Source organism: Stegostoma tigrinum, chromosome 27, assembly GCF_030684315.1.
Source record: "Stegostoma tigrinum isolate sSteTig4 chromosome 27, sSteTig4.hap1, whole genome shotgun sequence".
In the NCBI taxonomy this organism is placed as follows: domain Eukaryota; kingdom Metazoa; phylum Chordata; class Chondrichthyes; order Orectolobiformes; family Stegostomatidae; genus Stegostoma; species Stegostoma tigrinum.
Window position 1 is genome coordinate 48,066,674 of NC_081380.1, and position 22,694 is coordinate 48,089,367.

General features: G+C 41.8%; 1 protein-coding gene across 2 annotated transcripts in view; it reads left to right on the top strand.

Moving 5' to 3' along the window:
• The window catches only part of smg6 (SMG6 nonsense mediated mRNA decay factor), a 389,388-nt gene that overhangs the window by 163,390 nt on the left and 203,304 nt on the right, over positions 1 to 22,694 (top strand). For both annotated transcript variants that reach the window (XM_059655460.1, XM_059655461.1), the window contains exon 12: positions 18,416 to 18,572. In XM_059655460.1, the coding sequence (XP_059511443.1) occupies positions 18,416 to 18,572 (157 nt within the window). The remainder of the gene's footprint in view (positions 1 to 18,415; positions 18,573 to 22,694) is intronic.

The following is a 22,694-nucleotide window of genomic DNA, read 5'->3' on the forward strand; positions in this document are numbered from 1 at the left end:
AGCTCTGTGATCTTGTACCCATTTCATTTAGATTCGACCATGTGTTTTTTTTCCCCTTGGGATATCTAAAGGGAGTAACGGACATATCGTGTAGATTACAATTTGTTTACATTTCTGACTTGTACCAAATGCTGCTGGCAATTGATGATACAGCATTGCATTGCAATCAGTCTGCTTCTCAGATTCAGGACACTGCCATAACTTGAAATGAAAATGACTAGAACAGATCTCTGGAACATACTGCAATAACTTAAAAACACAAGTGATTTTTAAGGTACAGGTCTCAACAGTATGTTGCACATCCGATTGCCCATTGAAGGAAGTATGCAGGATATCCTGGTAAGCATGTGGTCCTTCCAGGTTGAAGCCCAGCCCAGAGTAGTAATGAATATCTTCATTGTGCTGGTTTTAGTTATCTTAACTCCATTGACAGTTGGTGCAAATCTCAGCTTATACCTTCTTTGGCCATCACTTAGTAAAAATTCTGGTTGAATTCTGGACTTCCTCCGGTTTGAGTAATTCTCCTCATTTCCTCTTGAGGGTTAACCTCAAGTGGAGGAAGCAGGAAACTGATGGGTGATGCAAATAAAATAATTCTATGTTCAAGGAAGGAGGGAGACTGAAAGCAGGAAACTATATGCCAGTTATCCTAATATCTGTCATTGGGAAAATGCTAAAATTCATTATTAAAGAGTTAATAAGGCATTTAGAAAAATGTATTTCAATCAGGCCAAGTCAAGACGATCTGGGAAAGGAAAATAGTGTTTGAAGCATTTGATAGAACTATTTGAGAATGTAACAAATAGGTTGGATAAAGGGGAACTAGAAGATGCAGTGTGTTTGGATTTCCAAAAGTCATTCAACAAGGTGCCACATAAAAGGTTGCTGGACAAAATAAGATCTCCTTGGGGTGACATATTAGCATGGACAGAGATTAGCTAACCAACAGGAAACAGCCTGGGTAAATAGGTTATTTTCAGGTTGGCAAACTAAAACAAGTGGAATGCTGCAGGTGTCAGTGCTGGAGCCACAACCGTTTACGACCTAGATTAATTACTTGGATGAAAAGACTGACTGACTGAAGCCAAATTTTCTGATATGCTAATTGAGAAAGCAAATTGTGAGGAGGATGCCAAGAGTCTGCAAAGGGATATAGATAGGTTAAGTGAGTGGGTACAGATTTGCAGCTGGAGTATAATATGGGAAAATGTGAGGTTGTTCATTTTGGCAGGAAGATTGGAAAAACAGAATATTATTTAAATAGGGAAAGACGACAGAACTAACTTAGGTGTCCTTGTACATGAATCTCAAAAAGTGAGCATGCTGGTACAGCAAGCAGTTGGGAACGTGAATGCAATATAAGTCTTCATGGCAAAAGGGAGGGAGAACAAAAGGCTTGGGGCAACTGTATAGAGCATTAGTAAGATTACAGTTTTGGTCTCTATTTTAAAAAGATCTTACTTGCATTGGAGATGGTTCAGAGTAGATTCACTAGCTGATTTCTATTTTGAAGGCATTGCCTCATAACGGTGGAACAGGTTTGATGTGTATTCATTGAGTTTAGAAAAATGAAGGGGAATCTCATTGAAACAAAGTTCTGGTAGGGTTGAACAAGTTGGATGCAGGGATGAAGTTGAGGGGGTCTAAAACAAGAGATCAGGCTCTCAGGATGCAGAGGATGCCATTGTGGACTCAGATGAGGAGAGATTTCTTCTCCCTTTGGAATTATAGAGTCATAGTCATAGAGTTATACAGCACGGAAACAGACCCTTTGGTCCAACCAGTCCATGCCGAACATAATCCCAAGCCAAACTATCCCACCTGTCTGTTCCTGGCACGCCCCTTCCAAACCTTTCCCACTCATGGACTCATCCAAATGTCTTTATAAGATTGTAATTGTACTGGCATTCGCCACTTCCTCAGAAAGCTCATTCCACACGAGAACCACCCTTTGTAAGCCATTCGTCTGTTATGTTATTTTTAAATCTCTCTCCTCTCATCTTAAAAAAGTGCTCCCAAGTCTTGAAATTCCCCATCTTAGGGAAAAGACAACTGCCATCAACTCTATCCATACCTCTCACTATTTTATAAACTTCTTTCAAGCCACCTTCCAGCCTCCTACACTCCAGTGGAAAAATATCCCATCCTATCCAGCCAAAACTTATAACTCAAGCCTCTCCTACCTGGCAGCAAACTGGTATAACTTTTCTGAACCCTCTCCAGCTTGGTAATTCCTTCCTGTAATTGACCGGTCAAAACTGGACTCAGTGTTGCAGAAGAGGCCTCATCAATGTCCTGTACAATCTCAGCATAATGTCCCAATTCCTATGCTGAAAGAACTGAGCAATGAAGGCAATCATGCCAAATACCTTTTTAACCATCGTGCTTATATGTGATGCAAAAGCTAAATGAATTTATGTACCTGCACCCAAGTCCATCTGTTCTACAACACTACTCAAGGCCCTACCATTAATTGTACAAACCCTTGTTCTTTTTTTGTACCAAAATGCAGCCATTGAATATATTTAAGAAATAACATTTCTCAATACAAAAGACTTCGAGGTCTGGGGGTGTGAGTGTGAAAACGGAGTTAAAATATGAGCATAATGGTGAAGTAGGCTCAATGGGCCAAATGGCCTTCTCTTCTTGTTTTTTTCTGTATTCCTAGCCAATGAAATGTATAGGATGCTCGGAGAATCTTGAACTAGGTTCACAGTTCCAAAATAAAGGCACTCCCATGTAAGATAACAGACTGTGGAGCTGGATGAACACAGCAGGCCAAGCAGCATCAAAGGAGCAGGAAGGCTGCCATTTTCTGAAGAAGGGTCTTGACCCGAAACAGCAGCTTTCCTGCTCCTCTGATGCTGCTTGACCCGCTGTGTTCATTCAGCTTCACACCTTGTTGTCGCAGATTCTCCAGCATTGGCAGTTCCTACTATCTCTGTAACACTCCCATATAAGATTGGAATATTGTGAATTTCCTCCCATGGTTTTTTAGTCTTTGGAATTGACAAGAGATGTGTGGGAGGCAGACCTAGAGCTGAATTTGAGACCATAATCATACCAACCATGATCTTATTGAATGGCTATTTCATATTTTCTTCTCAGGGAATTAGACTGTTGTTTTGTACAATTCTGCAGGCAAATTACTGAGTTCCTGTAAACAGTATTGAGATATTTGATTGGTTTGTTTGATTTTCTCCTTCTGGTCTGCCCAATAAATGTTGGCCAGACCCTTAGTAGAAGCTCTCCTACTCATCCTCAGGTACTGCCTCCGTAGTTTGTGTTATTATCTGGTAGGACCTGGCAGGGTCCTGAGACCAAATGGAACAAAAAATCAAGGGATGGTTATATGTTGATTAGAGGACAATTGGGTGAATGCTTGACTTGGTATGTGAAGGCTCTTATGGTGCAGTGGAGTTTCCCTCCCTCTGGGGTTCAAGTCCTCCTGTTCCAGAGGTGTGTAATACTGTCAGTGAACTGGTTGATTAGAAAATATCTATGGAAGTAGGGAATGTGTAGATAGTGTTTTGGAGATTTATGATGTGTGTGTTGGGTTAAAGTTTTCCTCAAGCAGACTTGGAAGAGCATCCGAAAGATGAGCTGAAATGGAAGACTTTAAGAGACTGGGTCACCAGTAGCTCAGTACTGACATTGGTGCAGTCACTACTGAGACAGGGTGAACTGAAGAAGTGGAGAAATAGTTCAAGGTAACAATCCATGTATGAGGTTGAAGACGAGAAAGGGAAAGACAACTGAGGTCATGATCTTTAGACACACTGTAGGAAGTGCACGTAGGATATATGGATCAATAAATCTGCAGTTATATTGCCCTAAACAGAAACCACGGACAGTAATTGCAGTTCCCTTTTTCCTTCTATTCTTTCATGGAATGTGGCAGGACTACAGAGCATTGATCTTATCTGATTCACTGGTTGTGGGATCATTGCTATTTACATAGGGACAATAACAAAACAGGTTTATAGGTTCACATTAATATTATGCTGGGCAATTTATTTAGATACATATCCAGGAGTGGTTCAGGTAAGCTGGAAAATCCACATAGAGGTAATGGTGGGTCTGGAAGCTTTGGTTTTGGTGTTGTTGGGCAGGTGCATTCTGGAAGCAGGGTATAGTTGACGGAGAAAATACAGGTGATTTCTGTGTCCATATTCTTCATCTGCAGTCAAAAAGCTTTTGACAATGAGTTAATTTGGTGTCAAATCTGCAGCACTGACTATTTTTCTTCCAGAGAAGTGGAGGTTTAGGCAGTAAGTCATTTAACACAGAGATTGCACATAACTCGCATGGTAATACAGCTCATGCATAACTTTGTATTTAGGCCATTATTTTGATGAGAGCGCGTATAACCCAGTTGTGTCGTAAAGTTTACCTGTTCACAGCATTGTCAAAGACAGCACAAGTATAGGTTCAAAGTGGATTTGAGTTGAGGCACGTTAAACTGCTTTGTATTGGCTTGGATTTGTTAAAACCAGGACACACTAAGTAAGGACCTGTGTACAATGGATAAAGTCATGTTCTTTTCACTCATGGGATGAGGGCACTATCTGATTTCTAGCTGACGAGGGCACGATTGACTTCCGAGGTCCAAGAGTATGGCCTTCCCCAAAAATAGCATATGTTGACGAAACTTGGATTAATTTCACTCACAACAGTCTGAGTGTAGATCAACCAACATTATAACAGAAACAATGTCTACAGGTTTAGTACCAGAGGACTGGAGGATTGCAAATGTTGTGCCCTTGTTCAAGAAGGGCAGCAGGGATGACTCAGGTAATTATAGACCTGTAAGCCTTACATCTGTTGTAGGAAAAGTTTTTGAAAGGATTATAAGAGGTAGGATTTATAATCATCTAGCAAGCAACAATTTGATTGGAGATAGTCAGCATGGATTCATTAAGGGCAGGTCGTGTCTCACAAACCTCATTAAGTGTTTTGAGAAGGTGACCAAGCATGTGGATGAAGGAAGGGCAGTTGACATGGTGTGCATGGACTTCAGTAAAGCCTTTGATAAGGTTCCACATGATAGGCTATTGGAAAAATTACAGAGGCACGGGATTGAGGGAGATTTAGCAGTTTGGATTAGAAACTGGCTTTCTGTAAGAAGGCAGCGAGTGGCGGTTGATGGAAAATATTCAGCCTTGAGTCAGGTCACTAGTAGTGTGCCTCAAGGATCTGTTTTGGGACCACTGCTGTTTGTCATTTTTATAAATGACTTGGTCGCAGGCATAGGTTAGTAAGTTTGCAGATGACACTAAATTTGCTGGAGTGGTGGACAGTGTGGAAGAATGTCGCAGGTTGCAGGGAGGCTTGGATAAACTGCAGAATTGGGCTGAAAGGTGGCAAATGGAGTTCAATGCAGATAAATGTGGGGTGATTCACTTTGGGAAGAATAATAGGAAGGCAGAATACCGGGTCAATGGAAAGCTTCTTGGTAGTGTGGCTGTGCAGAGGAATGTTGGTGTCCATGTACATAGATCCCTGAAAGTTGCCACCCAAGTTGATAGTGCTGTTTATGAGGCTTACGGTGTGTTAGGTTTTATTGGTAGAGGGATTAGGTTCCGGAGCCGTGATGTCATGCTGCAATTGTACAAAACGCTAGTGCGGCCTCATTTGGAATATTGCGTGTAGTTCTGGTCACCCCATTACAGGAAGGATGTGGAAGCATTGGAAAAGGTGCTGAGGAGATTTACCAGGATGTTGCCTGGTCTGGAGCGCAGGCCCTATGAAGAAAGGGATTTGGGTTTGTTCTCATTGGAGAGAAGGAGGCTAAGAGGGGATTTAATAGAGACAAACAGGATGATCAGAGGATTAGATAGGGTGGACAATGAGAATCTTTTTCCTAGGACGATGACTTCAGCTTGTACAAAGGGGCATAGCTCCAAATTGAGGAGTGATAGATTTAAGACAGATGCCAGAGGCAGGTTCTTTACTCAGAGAGTGGTAAGGACGTGGAATGCCCAGCCTGCCATTGTAGTTAACTCAGCCACATTCGGGGCATTTAAACAATCCTTGGATGAGCAGATGGATAATGATGGGATAGTGTAGGGGGAGGGGCTTAGATTAGTTCACAGGCCGGTGCAACATCGAGGGCCGAAGGGTCTGTGCTGCACTGTATTTTTCGAAGTTCTATTACAGCAACTGTAAGTTTGCTTGTTGTCAGTTTCTGGATCTTCTCTGTTGTCTTCAGCCCGCTCATCATTTGAGTTTAGAAGGCTATATCCATTTAATATATTTTCAGTCTCCCCAGAGGTTTTGATTTCCAATCTCAGTTTTAATTTGCTTAGAACCTGGAAAGTTCAATTTCCTTTTTGAATTAGAATCTGCCTTAAAAACTACTCGCATTGAAACTACAGATTCTTCTCATACGCGAGCGGCCTCGATTGTATTGCTTTGCTAAATTATCAGAATATAATGAATCGTCATGTGCAGTGTATCAGTTTATTCAAAAGGCATGAGAACCCAAGAAGCAGGAAAGACCTGTTCAGCTCATCAAATCTACCTGATCTATCCAGAATCGCACTTCCTATGTGAATGCTAAGCTTCTTCCCCACTTTGCCCTCATTTAGTGCTACTGGAAACTTTATAACCCATCCCCACTTCTGAACAGGTGTCAACTCAACTCCAGTGGAAGATGAGTTAGCAAGATGTAGTGCGATGAACACAGCAGGCCAAAGAGCATCAGAGGAGTAGGAAAGCTGATGTTTTGGGTCAAGACTCTTCTTCCAAAGAAAAATTTTAGTTTGTTCTCTCTGATTTTGTCTGGACTACTTTTTGGTGATATGTGACATGCTCTGTTTATTACTAACTCTAAAAATTATAAGTTTGGAACATGAATGAATGGGCCTTTGAACAGACTTGTCATGCATTCTGTGAAATGGTGTTGGAGAAAAATCAAGAGCTAAATTTTAAAAATAACAATTGCTTCTGTCATTTTTCTTCTACATCTTAACAGATGTAGAACAGCATTGCAGGCCTCAAACAGTTAATAAATTGCAGGGAAAGGTGATTGACGTATTTTATTTTCTCACAAACTCTTGTGTTTCCATTCTGTCTTAGCCTAGGGTCGTGGGTCAGTCATCCTCCGATTGAAAAACAATGGGAATGTGAAGGCAGTGTTTCTCCATGTATCCGATAACCCCGTGCTTTCTATTTTGTTTTTGTTTTTTTTCCTATAGATTACACTGTACTGCACTGTGTGAAATAATAATGTGGATTCTGGGAAGGTCATACTGGAATCCGTTTTTATAAATACTTTTCACTGAGGATTCAATGTAAAGTGGTCTGAGATTTAGCTGCCAGTAGTATGAATCCAGCATTTACAGGTTTAAAAAAAAATCTGCACTTGAACTTCTCCAGCATTTAGGGAACTGCATTTGTCTCTGTAAAAGAATACCTTTAATTGTACAATATCCATTCCTTGCAAAATAGTTGAAAAAATATTACTGTCAACAGAAGGAAATCAAAAAGAAAGTACCGGTGCAGAGTTGAGAGATGAAGGAAAGGTGTTAGAAATTTTCTTGGTGGTTTTAGTCGATCTGCGGTAAACCTGAAGACTACTGTACAGCTTTTGTGACTCCTCTTTGCAAAATGAACTCAATCTTGATAACTGTGAACCTCTAACTCAGCTAGCAAACTTAAATGTGTTACGTATAAAATCAGAGGTTATGCATTGTTGGCATTACCCATCCCTAATTGTCCATAAGGTGGTGATACCATAGTGTTAAGGTAGAAGTTCCAGGATATTGACCCAGTGAAAATGAAGAAACAGCATTATGCTTTCAACTGCCTAGGTGCTGGAGTCATCTCTGCAAACTTACCTGTCTTTTCTATTTGATTTCCACTTCTACTGTGCTCCTTAAAGAGTGATTTTGTGGCCGAATTGTTGCTTTGTATGGCTGAGTGTCAAATCTTGTTTTATAGCATTGCTGTGAAATGCCTCAGGAAATGATATGTGCCATATAAATAAAGTTGTTGCTGCGTGTGTGCCACTTGCAGGTGATGCTGTTCCTGCTGCCCCTCTGTGGTAGAGGTTATGGTTTGGAAAGTGCTATGAAACCTTAGTGAATTGCTGCATTGTCTTTTAGATGGTACGTACTGCAGCAATGATATATTGGGAACTTATGGTTAAGGTGATGTTTGAGGTGCCAATCCAGTGGGTTGACGTGTCCTGGTGTTGAGCTTCTAGAGCGTTAAAACAATAGTCATCCAGACAAGTGAACAGTGTTCCATCATTCTACAGTCTTGTATTTTGTAGAAAGTGGACAAGGTTTAGTGAGTCATGAGTTACATCTTGCAATTCTTAGTCCCTGATCTTCTCTTGTAGGTACAGAATTTGTGATTGACGGTGTAAAATTCAAGACAAGAAATGGTGCAATGGGTTGAACTGACTCTCCATGATGCTGTGCTATTCACCCTGAGGACAGTTGTACAGTATGTATACCGTTTGGATGGTCATGTATCGCTATTTGTAGAGAAGATTCAGCTGGGAAACTGGGCAGTCATGAAATGTCTATAGGAGATGGTAGCTTTAGGAAAGGTTGTAATCACTTATGAGGCTGGAAGTTATTGTTCGAATGCTGGAATTAGGTTCCCTTCAAAAGAACATTTCAATGTGATTACACCAACAGGGGAACTCAACAAAGGCCAGAATCCTGAAGGAGTTCAGATATATTCCAGTTCATTCAAATGTCAAATCTGCCTCCATGTGTGTGAAGGGAAGGATTTGATGAGTTAGGTCAGGAATAAACTATTCCCACTGGGTAGTGAATTTGTAATAGATCGTATAAGAACATCAAAGAACAGAGACAAAGGTTTGATGCAGCTATTTTGTTTTTCACAGATGGTTGTCAATCTTAGTTAAACCTAAAATTGGCAGAGTTTTGTAAATCGCGCATATTTCGGGATGGGGTAAAGGTGGGTATAAAGACATCACGGCTCACAGTGAAAGAGGCTCGTGGGGCAGACGGCCTTCCGTGTACCTATGTCACTCCATAAACACTGCTTTTCCACTTGCCGAGAACTTGCTTGAAATGGTCATTCACTTGATTTTTTTTAAAATTAGGTGTTAACATCGTAGTTTCTGTACTTGTGTCCCCTTGAGTAGCATCGGGTAGTTTGTACGTTATTTACTTGAAAACTGTTCTCCCCAACAACTTTATTCCTGAAGAAAACGAGTTCGCTTTCGGCTTGGTGTGTAAATGTGTTGTACTTTACTGATTCATAGATACCAGAAGCTGTGCTAAGCTCCATTACTCCTGAGGAGTTTCATCTAATATTGGCTTCTGTCTCTGGACTGATGAGAATTGCCCATGGTTTCTACTTGCAATCAGGAACCAGTTGCTGGAAAATATGAAGGCAGGACTGGGATCGGCTATGGTGCTTCTTGTGGCTGAATAGCCCAGCCATGTGGCAGTGAGTGCATGAGCTGTGATGAGAAACAATAAGCTGAAGTGAGCCTGGAAAGTTCAATTAAACTTCCATTAGCATTTTTTTTAAACTTGCCATGTCCTTGACCTAGGAATTTCAGCAAACTGTTTAAAACATTACAATTAGATTTCATAGAAAAGTGCAATGAATATTCGGCATCAGAGCTAAATCAGTCTCTAGGGGCCCATGCAGTGATGCACAGGAAGTGATGCTGTATCCTTGGTACCTTCCGTTGTTTGCTGTTATTTTCAGCATTGGTGAGATAGAGTTGAAATGCTTTAGAGCTCAAATTCATGATATTATGGATTTGTTTGCACAGCAACAGCTCTCTTTCACTGTTTTCTTTAAGTTAGGTGATTCAGACGTAAAAAAGGGACTGAGAGTGTTGCTGTGATCAGGTTGCAGATTTCAAAGCTTAGAGACTTCAGTTAAAAAAGATTTCCTGTTCATGCTTTTACTGGGATATTGCTGTCCACACATGGTTCACATCTGACATGGATGCTGCTCTTGTGTTAAAGATGTTAAAGAAGGTTGTGCAGAGGGTATGAATGAAATTGTTCTGATTAAATAGCTCTGTTGGAAGCTCACTCCTGAAAAGCTCACTCATGAAAATTCTTTTTGAAATGCCTTCATTCATTTGACTATGCCGTTGAAGCTTCGTTCACATGTTGGCCAGCCTTCTGTTTGCTGAGCTGTACACTGTGTTAACACGGTTGGTAGGTCATGTATCATAGCACGAAGGCTGGCGTAGGTTAGAACTGATAGCATAATCGCACTGCTCCCCACCCCGCCACAAAAAAAGCACCTAAAACCATTTTTCAGGTGCACTTTTTCCACTTTGTCACCAAGTTTGCTCCTCAAGTTCCTGAGCTAGCCTAGTAACTTCAGCTTCAGGTTTTAGTATCTGACCTTTTCAGGAAGGGTAGAGCAGCTGCTCAGAGAAAACTGCTGGACCTGAGAATGGTTCACATTTACTTTATGAATTGACAAGACACAGCTCAGTGATATAACAAAGTTAACAGGGTGTAGAGCTGGATGAACACAGCAGGCCAAGCTGAATCTTAAGAGCAGGAAAGCTGACATTTCTGGCCTAGAACCTTCATCCTATTATCTCTGATATAACAAAGCTCCTCAGTTTTGCCCTGTTCCACTGAGGTGGAACAGCAGAGAGCTGAAGTGGCAGAGAACGGGGAATGACTGTATAAGTTTAAAGCCAATTCTGAGTATTGGTAGGTAGCTTCAGAGTAACTGATGCTTGTAGCCTGGAAAGAAGGAAACTACTGTTCTATCCATGGTAGATGATATTATCCCCGTCGGGAAACTAAACCAAAATGTGTGAGCTGCAGGAGGTGGGTGAGATCCTAAATGAATATTTCCTGCCAGTATTTACCATGGAGAAAGATACGAAAGCTGGTGATTTGGAGGTGTAAATAGTGATGCCTTGAAAAGAGTCCACGTTGCAGAAGATGGAGTGCTGAAGGTCGGCATGGACTGGTTGGACCAAAGGGTCTGTTTCCATGCGGTATTATTTGATGACTAAGTGTACCCCAGGACATTGTAGGAGGCTAGGGAAGAAATTGCAAGACCCCTAGCGGAGTTTTTGAATCATTAACAGCCACTGGTGAAATGCCGGAAGACTGAAGGGTGACTAATGTTGCCCCATTATTTAAAGACTGCAAGAAAAAGCCAGGGAACTATAGACTAGTGAGCCTGGTGTCAGTGGTGGGTGCGTTGTTGGAGGAGATTCTGAGAGCCAGGATTTACATGCATTTGAAAAAGCAAGGGCTGATTAGGGATCGTCAGCATGGCTTTATCCATGGGAAATCGTGTTTCACAAACTTGTATGTTTTTTGTTTGAAGAGGTGACCAAGAAGATGGATGAAGGTAGACATTGTCTATGTTGACTTTAACAAGGACTTCAACAAGGTTCCACATGGTAGACTGGTTAAAAAATTTAGATTACATGGGATCCAGGCAGAGCTAGCCAGCTGGATACAAAATTGGCTTGACAGTCGGAGGTTGGTGGGTAGTGATGATAATGGGTTGTTGTTTAAATTGGAGGCATATGACCAGCAGTATGCAGCAAGGAATGATTCTGTGTCCACTGCTGTTTATTACATACACAAGTTGGTTAAAAATATAGCAGACATGGTTGGCAAGTTTGAGAATGAAATAGATGGTACAGTGGACAGTGAAGGAGGTCATCTAAGAGTACAACAGGGTCTTAATTAACTGGACCAGTGGGGCAAAGGAATGGCAGATGGCGTTGCATACAGATAAATTCAAGGTGTTCCATTTTGGTATGCGAAACCAGGGCAGAACTTACACAGTTAATGATAGGGCCCTGGGAGGCATTGTGGAACAGAGAGACCTAAGGGCACAGGTGCATAGTTCTTTGAAAGTGGTGTCACAGAGTGACAAAGGAGGTGTTTGGCATTTTTGCCTTCATCGGTCAGAGCATTGAGTGCAGGAGTCAAAACGTCACGTTACAGCTGACATCGGGAAGGCCACTTTTGGAGTACTGCACACAGTTCTGGTCACCCTGTTATAGGAAGGATTTTAGTAAACTGGAAGGGGTGCAGAAAAGATTTATTTACAAGGGTTTTACCAAGACTGCAGGATTTGCATTATAGGAGAGGCTGGGTAGGCTGGGAGCATTTTTCTCTGGAGTGTAGGATGCTGAGGGGTGCCCGAATGGAGGTTTATAAAATCAGGAGTGGCAGAGATAGGGTGAACAGTCAGTGTTTTTACCCCAGGGTAGAGGAGTCCAAAACTGGAGGGTATAGGTTTAAAGTTAGAGGGGAACCATTTGAAAGGGACCTGAGGGGCAAATTTTTTCACACACAAGGTGGTATGTATGTGGAATGAGCTGCAGAAGAAGCGGTAAAGGCAGGTGCCATTACAGTATTTAATAGACATTTGGGTAGGTACATGGACAGGAAAGGTTTAGTGAGACATGGGCCAGATGCAGGCAAATGGGGCTAGTTTGGCTTTGGAAACCTGGTTGGCACAGCTGAGTTGGGCCAGAGGGTTTGTTTTCTGTGCTGTCTGACTTTGACCCTAACCAAAAACAGAAATTACAGGTGAAACTCAGCAGTTCTGGCAGTGTCTGTGGTGAGAAAGCAGAGTTAATGTTTTGGGTCTAGTGACTCCTCTTCAGAACTGGTTCTCCACATGTGTGCACCATTTTCGGAGGTACATGTACATGAGTTAGCGTCAGAGTTAGGCCATTCGGGCTTGCAAACATGCTCCACCATTTGATAAGACGGTGGTTAATCTGTTTGTGTTCTGACTCCCATGTTCCCATCTATCCTCAAGACCTTTGATCCTCATGTCTAACAAGAATCTTTCTAGCTCCACCTTTAGAATATTCTGTGGCCTCCACTTCTGAGGGCGAGAGTTCCAGAGAGAAAAAAATTCCTCTCCTCCTTGTCTTAAAAGTGAAATCTCTAATTTTGAAATTTCCCTAATTTGGGACTCATCCATAGAGGTAACATCCTTCACTTATTCACCTTTCCAAGATCGTTCAGGACCTTATAAACTTCACTCAAATTTCACTCACTCTAGCGAGTTTCTGAGAACGAACCTTCCAGCTCAGCGAGCAAACTCACATCCATTCACTCACTCTTCTAAACTCCAATTAAAACAAGCCCAGCAGATCCAATTTTTCCACATAAGACAAATGAATCATTATAAGTATCAGTCAAGTGAACCGCCTTTGAACTGCCTGCAAAGTATTTACATCCTTCGAGATCGAAAGTGCTCACAATACTATAGATGATCTCACCAATTCCCTGTGTACCTGAGTAACTGCTCACTTTATTCACCTTGTATAATAAAGGTATTAAGATAGTAAAGGTACATAATTCTTTAAAGTTTGTGTCACATATATACACAAGATGGTTAAAAAGGCGTTTTGCATGCTTGCCTTCTTTGCTCACTCCTTTTGAGTACAGGAGTTGGGACGTTATGTTGAGGTTGTATAGTACATTGGTCAGCCCTCTTCTGGAGTGCTATGTCTTATTCTGGTCACCCAGTTATAGGAAGAATATTAGAGATAATGGGAACTGCAGATGCTGGAGAATCCAAGATAACAAAGTGTGGAGCTGGATGAACACAGCAGACCAAGCAGCATCTCAGGACCACAAAAGCTGACGTTTCAGGCCTAGACCCTTCTTCAGAGAGGAAGGATATTATCAAGCTGGAGAGGATTCAGAAGAAATTTACCAGGATGCTGCAGATATGGAAGTTTTGAGTTAGAAGGAAAGGCTGCGTAGACTGGGACTTTTTCCACTGGGAGTGTAGGAGGTTGAGAGGTGACGTGAAAGAAGTTTATAAAATAATGAGAGGTATAGATAGAGGTAATAGTAGTTGTCTTTTCCCGAGGATGGGGAATTTCAAGCCTAGGGAGAGGGATTTAAAAATGACGAGAATTTTTTTTACACAGAGGTAGTTTGCGTGTGGAATGAACTTTTCAAGTAAGTGGTGGATGTGAGTACAGTAACAATGTTTAAAAGACATTTGGATGGATATATGAATAGGCAACATTTGGAGGGATCTGAGCCAGAAGCAAACAGGTGAGACTAGTTTAATTCGGCATTACGTTCGGCATGGACTGGTTGGACTGAAAGGCCTGTTTCAGCGGTGTATGACTTTATGTCAACATTCATAGAATAGAATTAGGGCGGCGCGGTGGCTCAGTGGTTAGCACTGCAGCCTCACAGCACTCGGGACCCAGGTTCGATTCCAGCCTTGGGCGACCATCTGTGTGGAGTTTGCATGTTCTCCCTGTGGCTGCGTGGATTTCCTCCGGATGCTCTGGTTCCCTTCCACAGTCCAAAGATGTGCAGGCTAGGTGGATCGGCCATGCTAAATTGCCATAGTGTTCAGGGGTGTGTGGGTTATAGGGGGATGGGTCTGGGTGGGATGCTTCAAGGGGCGGTGTGGACCTGTTGGGCCAAAGGATCCGTTTTCACACTGTAAGGAATCTGAAGAATTTTAGAATCTCTGCAGTGTCAACAGACGTCATTCTGCCCATTCTATCTGCATTGACCTTCCATGACAATGTGCCACCCAGTCTCACCACTCCACCCTTTCCCTAAAATCCCGCATTTTCCATGACTAATCCACATAGCTTGCTCATCCCTGGATACTATGGAGCAATTTAGCATGGCCAATCCACCTAAGTTGCACATCTTTAGACTTTGGGAGGAAACTAGAGCAGCTGGAGGAAACCCACACAGACACGAGAATGTGCAAACTCCACACGGTTGCCTGACGGTTGATTCGAACTCGGGTCCCTGGCGCTGGGAGACAGCACTGCTTGCTAATCACTGAGCCACCATGCTTCCCGTAGTTTTACTATTCATTTACTTCTTAGTTTTAGGAATTGTTTGCTGTACCTGCGTACTAACTTTTTGTGACTCATGAACATCTAGATTTCTCTAAACCTTAGCATTCTGAAGATATTCTCCAATTAAATAGTTTTTTTTAATTCCTGTCAAAATGAACTACTTCACGTTTTCCTACATTGTACTTCTGTCAGACTTCTTGCCCACTCACATGACCAGTCTTGTAGCAGTCTGCGTCCGGGTTGTTTTATATTAATGACATGCTTTCCTACCTACCTTTGCGTCACCTGCAGATTTAACCATTGTGCTTTTGATTCCCTTACCTCAGTTATATAAAATTTAAAATACTGAGGGTTCCGTGTAAGTCCCTGCATGTCCTCACCCATCACATCCTACCAGTCTGAAGAAAGACATATTTATGCATATATTTTGTTTATTGCCAGCCAGTAAACCTTCTATTATGCGAGTGTGTCGTCCCCTACACCACAAGCTCCTAATTTGAGTAGTAATCTTTTCTGCAGAACCCTATCAAATGACTTCTGGAAATCTAAGTACCGGCAGTCAATGGGCTCACGTTATCCACAGCGCATCTTATCTTTTCAGAAGAATTCCAATAAATTGGTTAAACACAATTTAATTGCCCTAAATATCCTTTTCCTGCTGACTTTTTACTACTTGTGCCTCATCACATTCTGGTGTTGTTCTTATCTTTCCTCACATCACGCCCAAATGATTGAGATCTCACTGCATTACTAAAAGAATAATTAAATATTTGGGCTGGATAGCATTGCTTGACAGAAATTGATCCACAGGTGTTCTACAGGTTCTAAAGAGGACTCCCCACGACGTGGATAACTGTTAAAGTGTTGGCGTCCCGATATTAGATCTACAAATAAAAGTTTCTAACATTTATCTTTAATCCCATGAAAAAATGCAAATAAAAGAATTTTTTTTGTTTTTTGTGTTAAAATAAGTTGATTATATTGTCTTTAATTGTTTTTGTAGGTTTTGATCTTTCCCCACCCTATTGCAATCGGTTTCTTGTTTGGAAATTATTTAATAGTTGTAGGAATTCAGAATGCCTGATCCTTCCATGTTTAAAAAGGCAAACTTTAGATGAGTCAAATTTTATTGCACCAAGTAGAGTTAAGCTCAATTGAAGGGGCCTTTACCTCTGAGTCAGGTGGTTCATGCCCCACAATTGGACCGCAGTGCATAAACTAATCTGACATGCCGGTGCACTCCTGAGGGAGGAGTGCTTTGTCGCAGCTGTAAACATTTGATGGGTTATTAGATTTTACATCCTTTTGCTAAGGTGTTATTTAAGATTTCACCTACACCTGGCTAGTTGATGAACTTTGAATTTGCTGAGTGCCAATGCATAGTCCTCAAACAGCATCACAAAAAAAACAGTTTGAACATTCATTCATCTCACTGTTGTAGAACATATGGACAGCCAGGTTTTTTAAAAAAAATTGTTCAATGCCAAGGATCTGCTGTATGGCCTATCTTAGTTGTTCTGTGAAGTTGGTAGTGGGCTACGTACATCTTTGAGCTGTCTGCTTATTAATCCACTTCAAGGGGCAGTCTTTAAAACTCATTCACGAGATGAGGGTATCGCTGGCAGTGTCAGTGTCTATTGCTCTTTGCTAATTGCCCAGGGAACAGTTGAGAGTCAACCACATTGCTGTGGGTTTGCAGTCACATGGAGGCCAGACTGAGTAAGGATGGCAGTTTCCTTCTTGACAGGTTAGTGAACCAAATGGGTTTCCCAACAATCGGCAATGAATTTATAGTCACCGTTAGACTCTTAATTCCAGTTTTTTGTTGGATTCAAAATATGCCATCTGCCGTGACACAATTCAAACCCAGGTCCTCGAAACACTACCTGGGTCCCTGGAATAAAGGATCAGCCTCACCTCCACTGGTTGAGCGTCATCTATGCTGGATGTTCCTGAGACACTGGATTTTCCTTACAACCTGACAGCCTGGGTGTCATTTTTACTGAAATCAACTTCAAGATGTTCCACATGTTTTTTAGGACTGTATTTAAATGCTCGAACTGCATGCTGAAGTTTAAATTAATGTTCTCTTTATTACTGATGCGCTCCTCTCAATTACTTGTCCGGTGGTGTCACCTCCCAGTGCTATTCATCTGTATGTGGCAGTCAGCTCCAAAATCAAATGGCTTTGAGATTTTCCAATCTTGATATAAAGAACTGTATAACTGTATAATTCAAGTATTTATTTTCTCTCAACTGTTATTGCAGTAGTTAAGTAACGGCACCTGTAACATTACTGCTCCCGTTCTGCATGCATCAGTCTAGGATTTGATTTACTGGTTGCAGTATTTAGCTGAGAGTTACGAGAATTACGAGGCAATATTCAAACTCCAGAATCCCAACCATGCTATCATTTTGGTTCATCACAGTGAGTAGATCTTTCAGTGACTTACAGGGTTTAAGTGTTTTAATGCTGAGCCCTGCACAACAAGGAGGTCCGAAAGCTGGTCTTTAATTTAACTGAATTGGGGTGTTGCAATTTTCCTCTGCATTCCTGGGGACAGCAGAGAAAATAGTGACTCGAATTACAGGATTGGGCTTGCATTTTATGCCTTTGATGATTTGCTCAGGTTCTCTGTCTGATGATTCAAATGAAGAATAATTAGTCGAAAAAGCTGCTGTGGGAAGTTAGTACCAAGCAAATCCAGCCCAGATCTGGCTGTTGATCGACAGGCTAGGATGGGTTTCTGATGGTTGCTGTAATAGCCATGGAGCAAATACCACTGATCTTAATACCATCACCTACTCCTGGTCACCATCTTTCAATCATTGCTGCTAACATTGACGTATAAATGTGGGATGAGGATGTAGGGAACTTTTGGTAAATAGTGTGGTTGTGTAGGTTATTGGGTGTCCATGGCTGGGTTCTACATAAGGTTCACCCAGTTGAAAGATGCTTTACCCCAGTAAGATGTCAATTGAGTAAAAAATGGGACAGGTTTTTCCATTCAGGTAGAAAATGAGTGCACCGTATGTGCATGAAGTTCTTTCGATGACATATGTCCCAAGTGGATACATGAAAGCAATACTGACCGAAACGACAATGCAAAGAGGGGTGCAGCAACTGCTATGTGATCTGAGTAGTCCAAAATGGTCCCAACATTGGCCCAAGTGATTTCCTCCCTCTTCCAACATATTGTCGTCTCTTGGTCCGCTTTGTCTCTCCTGGTGAACTTAGGATGCAGTTTGCACCCATCAAATGCTGCTCGCCTCTTGATGCAAGAAGATATTGTCTGGTTCATGCATCCTCCTGGCACTTTGTTTCATCCCTCATTTCTGGGACAGGCAAAATTACAGACCAATAATTTCTGTTGACAAGATAAGAAGGACCTAATGTCTTGTTCACTGCCTCTGACACTGTTCCATTTGTTTAAACTGATATAAAGAACTGTATAAATTCTTAGAACTAGTTAGTCTGATGCAAGGCATTGCTTCAAAGCTTCTTTATGGAGAGCTTTTATCAAATAGTCTTGTGTGTTATGGCAAAGACTGACCGCAAATGACTGCTGCTTCCAGGTCATCTTATATGTACCGTTTGTGTTTGTGTTACAGCCCGCTCAAGTGATGAGGAAGATGATGATATTAAAGTGTCCACTTTCAATTTTGACCTGAAGGAGCTGCTTCCCAGTGTGAAAGTGTGGTCTGATTGGATGCTGGGCCACCCAGATGAATGGAACCCGCCACCCAACTCCCTCATCCTGCCAAAAGAGTATGTTATTTAAAACTCTGCTTGAACTGCAACAAGAAAAATTGTTTCTCTTCCTTAATTCTTTTCTCCTCTACTGTTTTTTTAGTTTGGCATCTAACTTCAGGGTAGACACCATGAAGGGAATTTTTGAATTAATAAGCAAATCAATTGTTGAATTGCACTTAAGTTCCTCAGTTTTCTGCAAAATTTGCCACTCCTTATTTTTCACTTTGCAGGTACTGATCTTTGTTACTTTGGATGTAACCACCTGTAATTCTAGTGAGTTGGTGCTCAAAATCTATCCCTTTTCACAGAATGACTGAATTCTGAAAAGACTCTGAAACTTAAATGTTCAATCACTATGCCCACCTATTTCCATCTCCACAGACAATGCTTCGTTCACTCTGATGCTGCATGTCTTGGATATTAACTTTGTTATCTCTCCATTTGACTAAACCAATTGTTTCCAGGCTGGTCTCCCTTCTTCCACCCTTTAGAAATGTGAGGTTATTCAAAATTCTGCTGAACCAAACTCACACCCACTCCTGTCCCTATCACCCCAGTGCTCACTGAACTATATTGGTTCCTTGTCCAACACTGCTTCAGTTTTGAAATTCTCGTGATTGTTATCAAACACCTCCCTGGTCTTGTCCCTCAAATCTAACCAGTTCGCAACCCTCCAAGATAACTGTGCTTCTCCAATTCTGCCCTCTTACGTTTTCTTGATTTTAATCGCAGCTAGGCCTTCAGTTCCCAAGACTCCAAGTCCTGGAATTCTCTCTCGAACCCTCTCCACAGCCATCCCTCTCTTCTTTGAGATGCCCCTTAAAATGTAATCTCTTAAAATCTTTGACCAGCCATTGGCCGTCTGCCCTAATAGCACCTCATGTGGCTTGGTGTCATATTTTATTTGATGTTCCCGTGAAGCAGTTTGTGGTATTTGGTAATGTCAAAGGTGTAATTTAAATTCAAGGCCTTATTGTAGTTAGTGTGTTAACTCTGGCATTGCTTTTACTACCTATTAGGCATTGGTGTGGAAAGCTGTTTGTTTGTTGACATGATATTTGTTCTTGTGTGAATGGAGAGACAGGGAATAGTGGTCATGCAATGTCCATTTGCCCAATCCATAGGTGGGTAGGGGAAGGGCATTTTCTGAATACTGAGAGTCTGTTCCACAAGTGATCATTAGATAACTTGCTATAATTAATATCTGCACGGTCATATTTCACAACTTTACTTGTGGTTTCTTCTCGTGGGGCTGGTGAATGTTCTCTCAGCTCCCTGTCCCATCAGGCCATCTTTTTGTAGATTAGATTCCCTACAGTGTGGAAACAGGCCCTTCAGCCCAACAAGTCCATACTGCCCCTTGAAGCGTCCCACTCAGACCGCTCCCCCTGAACGCCACTGGCAATTTAGCATGGCTGATCCACCTAGCCTGCACATCTTTGGACTGTGGGAGGAAACCCACGCACACACAGGGAGAATGTGCAAACTCCACACAGACAGTCACCCGAGGCTGGAATTGAACCCAGGTCCCTGGCACTGTAAGGCTTCAGTGCTAACCACTGAGCCACCATGCCGTCCCAAATCTTTATGTATCTTTATACATCTTTATGTATAAACTAGAGAATGACCATGGCCATGAGCATGCTGTTTAGCTATAAAAAGCATCACAGCTGAGTCCTTATGGTACCATGCTCTTTACGTGTTGCAAGTGCAGATCCAGCAATTCACTCCTCGGTGTTTATTGGTTGAGAGAAAAGCACTCGCTAATTCCCCCCCTATACCACCTGAGATGTGTGTGCTGTTCAATTGTACTTGTCCCCCCACTATTGCTATACCTACCAGTGCAGCTGAGATAATTACTGGATAAACTCACTGGTGTTATGGGACAGACTGCAGCACACAGACTGTAGAAGTTCAAGAAGGCAGCTCATCCCCACCTTCTCAAGGGCAACTAGGGACAGGCATTGAATGCTGACCAGCCAGCACTGTCCATCACCCACAAGTCAATAAAGAAAAGTCGGGTGTTGTTCAAAGAAAACCAGTGTTACCCAAATTCTTTCCATGTCTTTCTTTGTCTGAAGGATTGAAAAGTTACAGGCAAAGTGGGTTGTTCACTTTAAAACAACCATCACTGCCAGCCTCTTGATAATTGTCTCCCTCTCCTAGTCCCAGGTCGTTCAAGACTTTTCAATCTTCCTTCCACATCCCAAATATCACCACTCACCTTCAAAGGTTTCCTTAAAACCTGACGGCTTTGATCAACTCAGTGCTGCAATTTCTTCATCTTTTTTAAAGAAAGCAGTGGCCGTGTTTTCCTGTGTATTTATAAGATGCTATTGACATTGTCTTTTGATAATTCAGTTCCCTTGTATTGTCTAACTCCTCCCATCCCGTTTCCTTGGTTATATCTTTGCAGTCCATGTGATTAAATGTATTTGAACTATATCTGTATATAGACAAAAGGCAAAAAAGAGAATGATTAGTAAATTTAGAAAGGTATCTTTGGTTGTTGGCTGTGCACATTTTTATATGGAACATTCACTAAATTTAAAATTTTCTTGGACCTCAGTGTGGGTTTTATCTGTTGCACTCGCTCCATCAAGATAGCACTGATGTACAGCCAAGAAATGTAGATAAATGGCACACAAATTGATGTGAGATTTCAAGAAATATTCCCCACAGACTTTGCCGAAGTGTTGCCCAGATTTCTATTGTTCCTATTTGTGAAGGTGTTTATGAACTCACTGGGCCCATAGCTGACCAGCAGATGTCTTAATAGGTTATCCACTGTCATTAATCCAATGGTCTCACGCTGGGTTTTTTTTCCTCTGTGTAGCTGTTACACCTGCACTGCGGGAAACCACTGGGAGGGAGCAGGTGATAAATCATTCAGGAGATTTTTCAAATGTAACTATTCACTGAAATTCAAACCTGACTTTTTGTTCCTGTTAATTTTTACACTCTGCCAGATTTCATCCTTAGAGGTGAGATTGTGCAGCTTTTATTGATCGCGGTTGCACGCGGCTATGTGGGCACAATGTGCAGACACAAACCATGTGTACACCCAAATTCTCTTGAACTTTACTAATAAACGCCTCTGATTTTCTTTCAAGGAAGGATCGATGATATAGTTCTGGTAAACTAAGTGTTGTTAAAGCAGTTGAGCACAGTGCTGTTCATGATGTAAGTTTTGAAGTTTGCCCTGATGACTGGGCTGAGTTTGAAGCTGCAGCGGCTGTGAGCCTCAGCCCTTCGTTCACTCCTGCACAGCTGTATGACACTGTTTTGGCCTGGAGCTGGGATAGGAAAATAGAAAACGGGCCAAGCTAGAAAGTCTTCTTTGTTTTGTAGTTGGCAGCCTGCCCATGACTGGGGTTACATAATGGGAATCATTGTGGTACTCTTGAGATTGCTGGACTATTACAGGATCTGGGTCACACCGAGAGCTGTGTGGCTACAGCAGTGTCACATGACTGCTGTATGTCAGTGTCAAGTCCCCCCCCTCCCCCATTTTCCTTATTTTCCCTTTGCCTTGCAGCTATAGAATGGTGTTTTTTGGCAGCCGCCTATGGATTGTGTGTGACTTAACTCGTGTAATGGCTTTGGCTCGTAAGGATCTAGAGTCAACAGAGGGGCACAGGGAGGAGGCGAGCGAAGCCTGGAGCGTCTCATGGGCAAGCAAGTAGAGAGGCTGGAATATTAGACTAGAGCCATATCACATCCGTCTGTTGTCTGCCCAGCCAGCTTTGGATAAACTATCTAAGACCAGTGCAATACATCATTTCTTTTTTTTTCCCTTTTTTTTCTTTTTACTTTGGGGTCATGTAAAGTTCTGTGTTTGTGCTTTTAACCCTGTAAACACTTTTCTTAAAGCAGCTGGCAGCCAAATGCATTTCTGGTTCCCATTACATCATAGTTTAAAAAAATAAAAATAACTCCTTTCTGAAACTGAAGTTTTTTGGAATTTTTTCTTTCAAAAAAAATTTATTTTAAAAAGAATGTTGTGAAGTAAGTTTGATGTTGTTAGGGATGAATTGTCCTTACGATACTAGATTTGGGTTTCTCATAACGTGGGCTATATGACAGAAAAGGTTATTAACAGAGATTAAGGGAGTGACAGTTTAGGAAGAAAGAGTT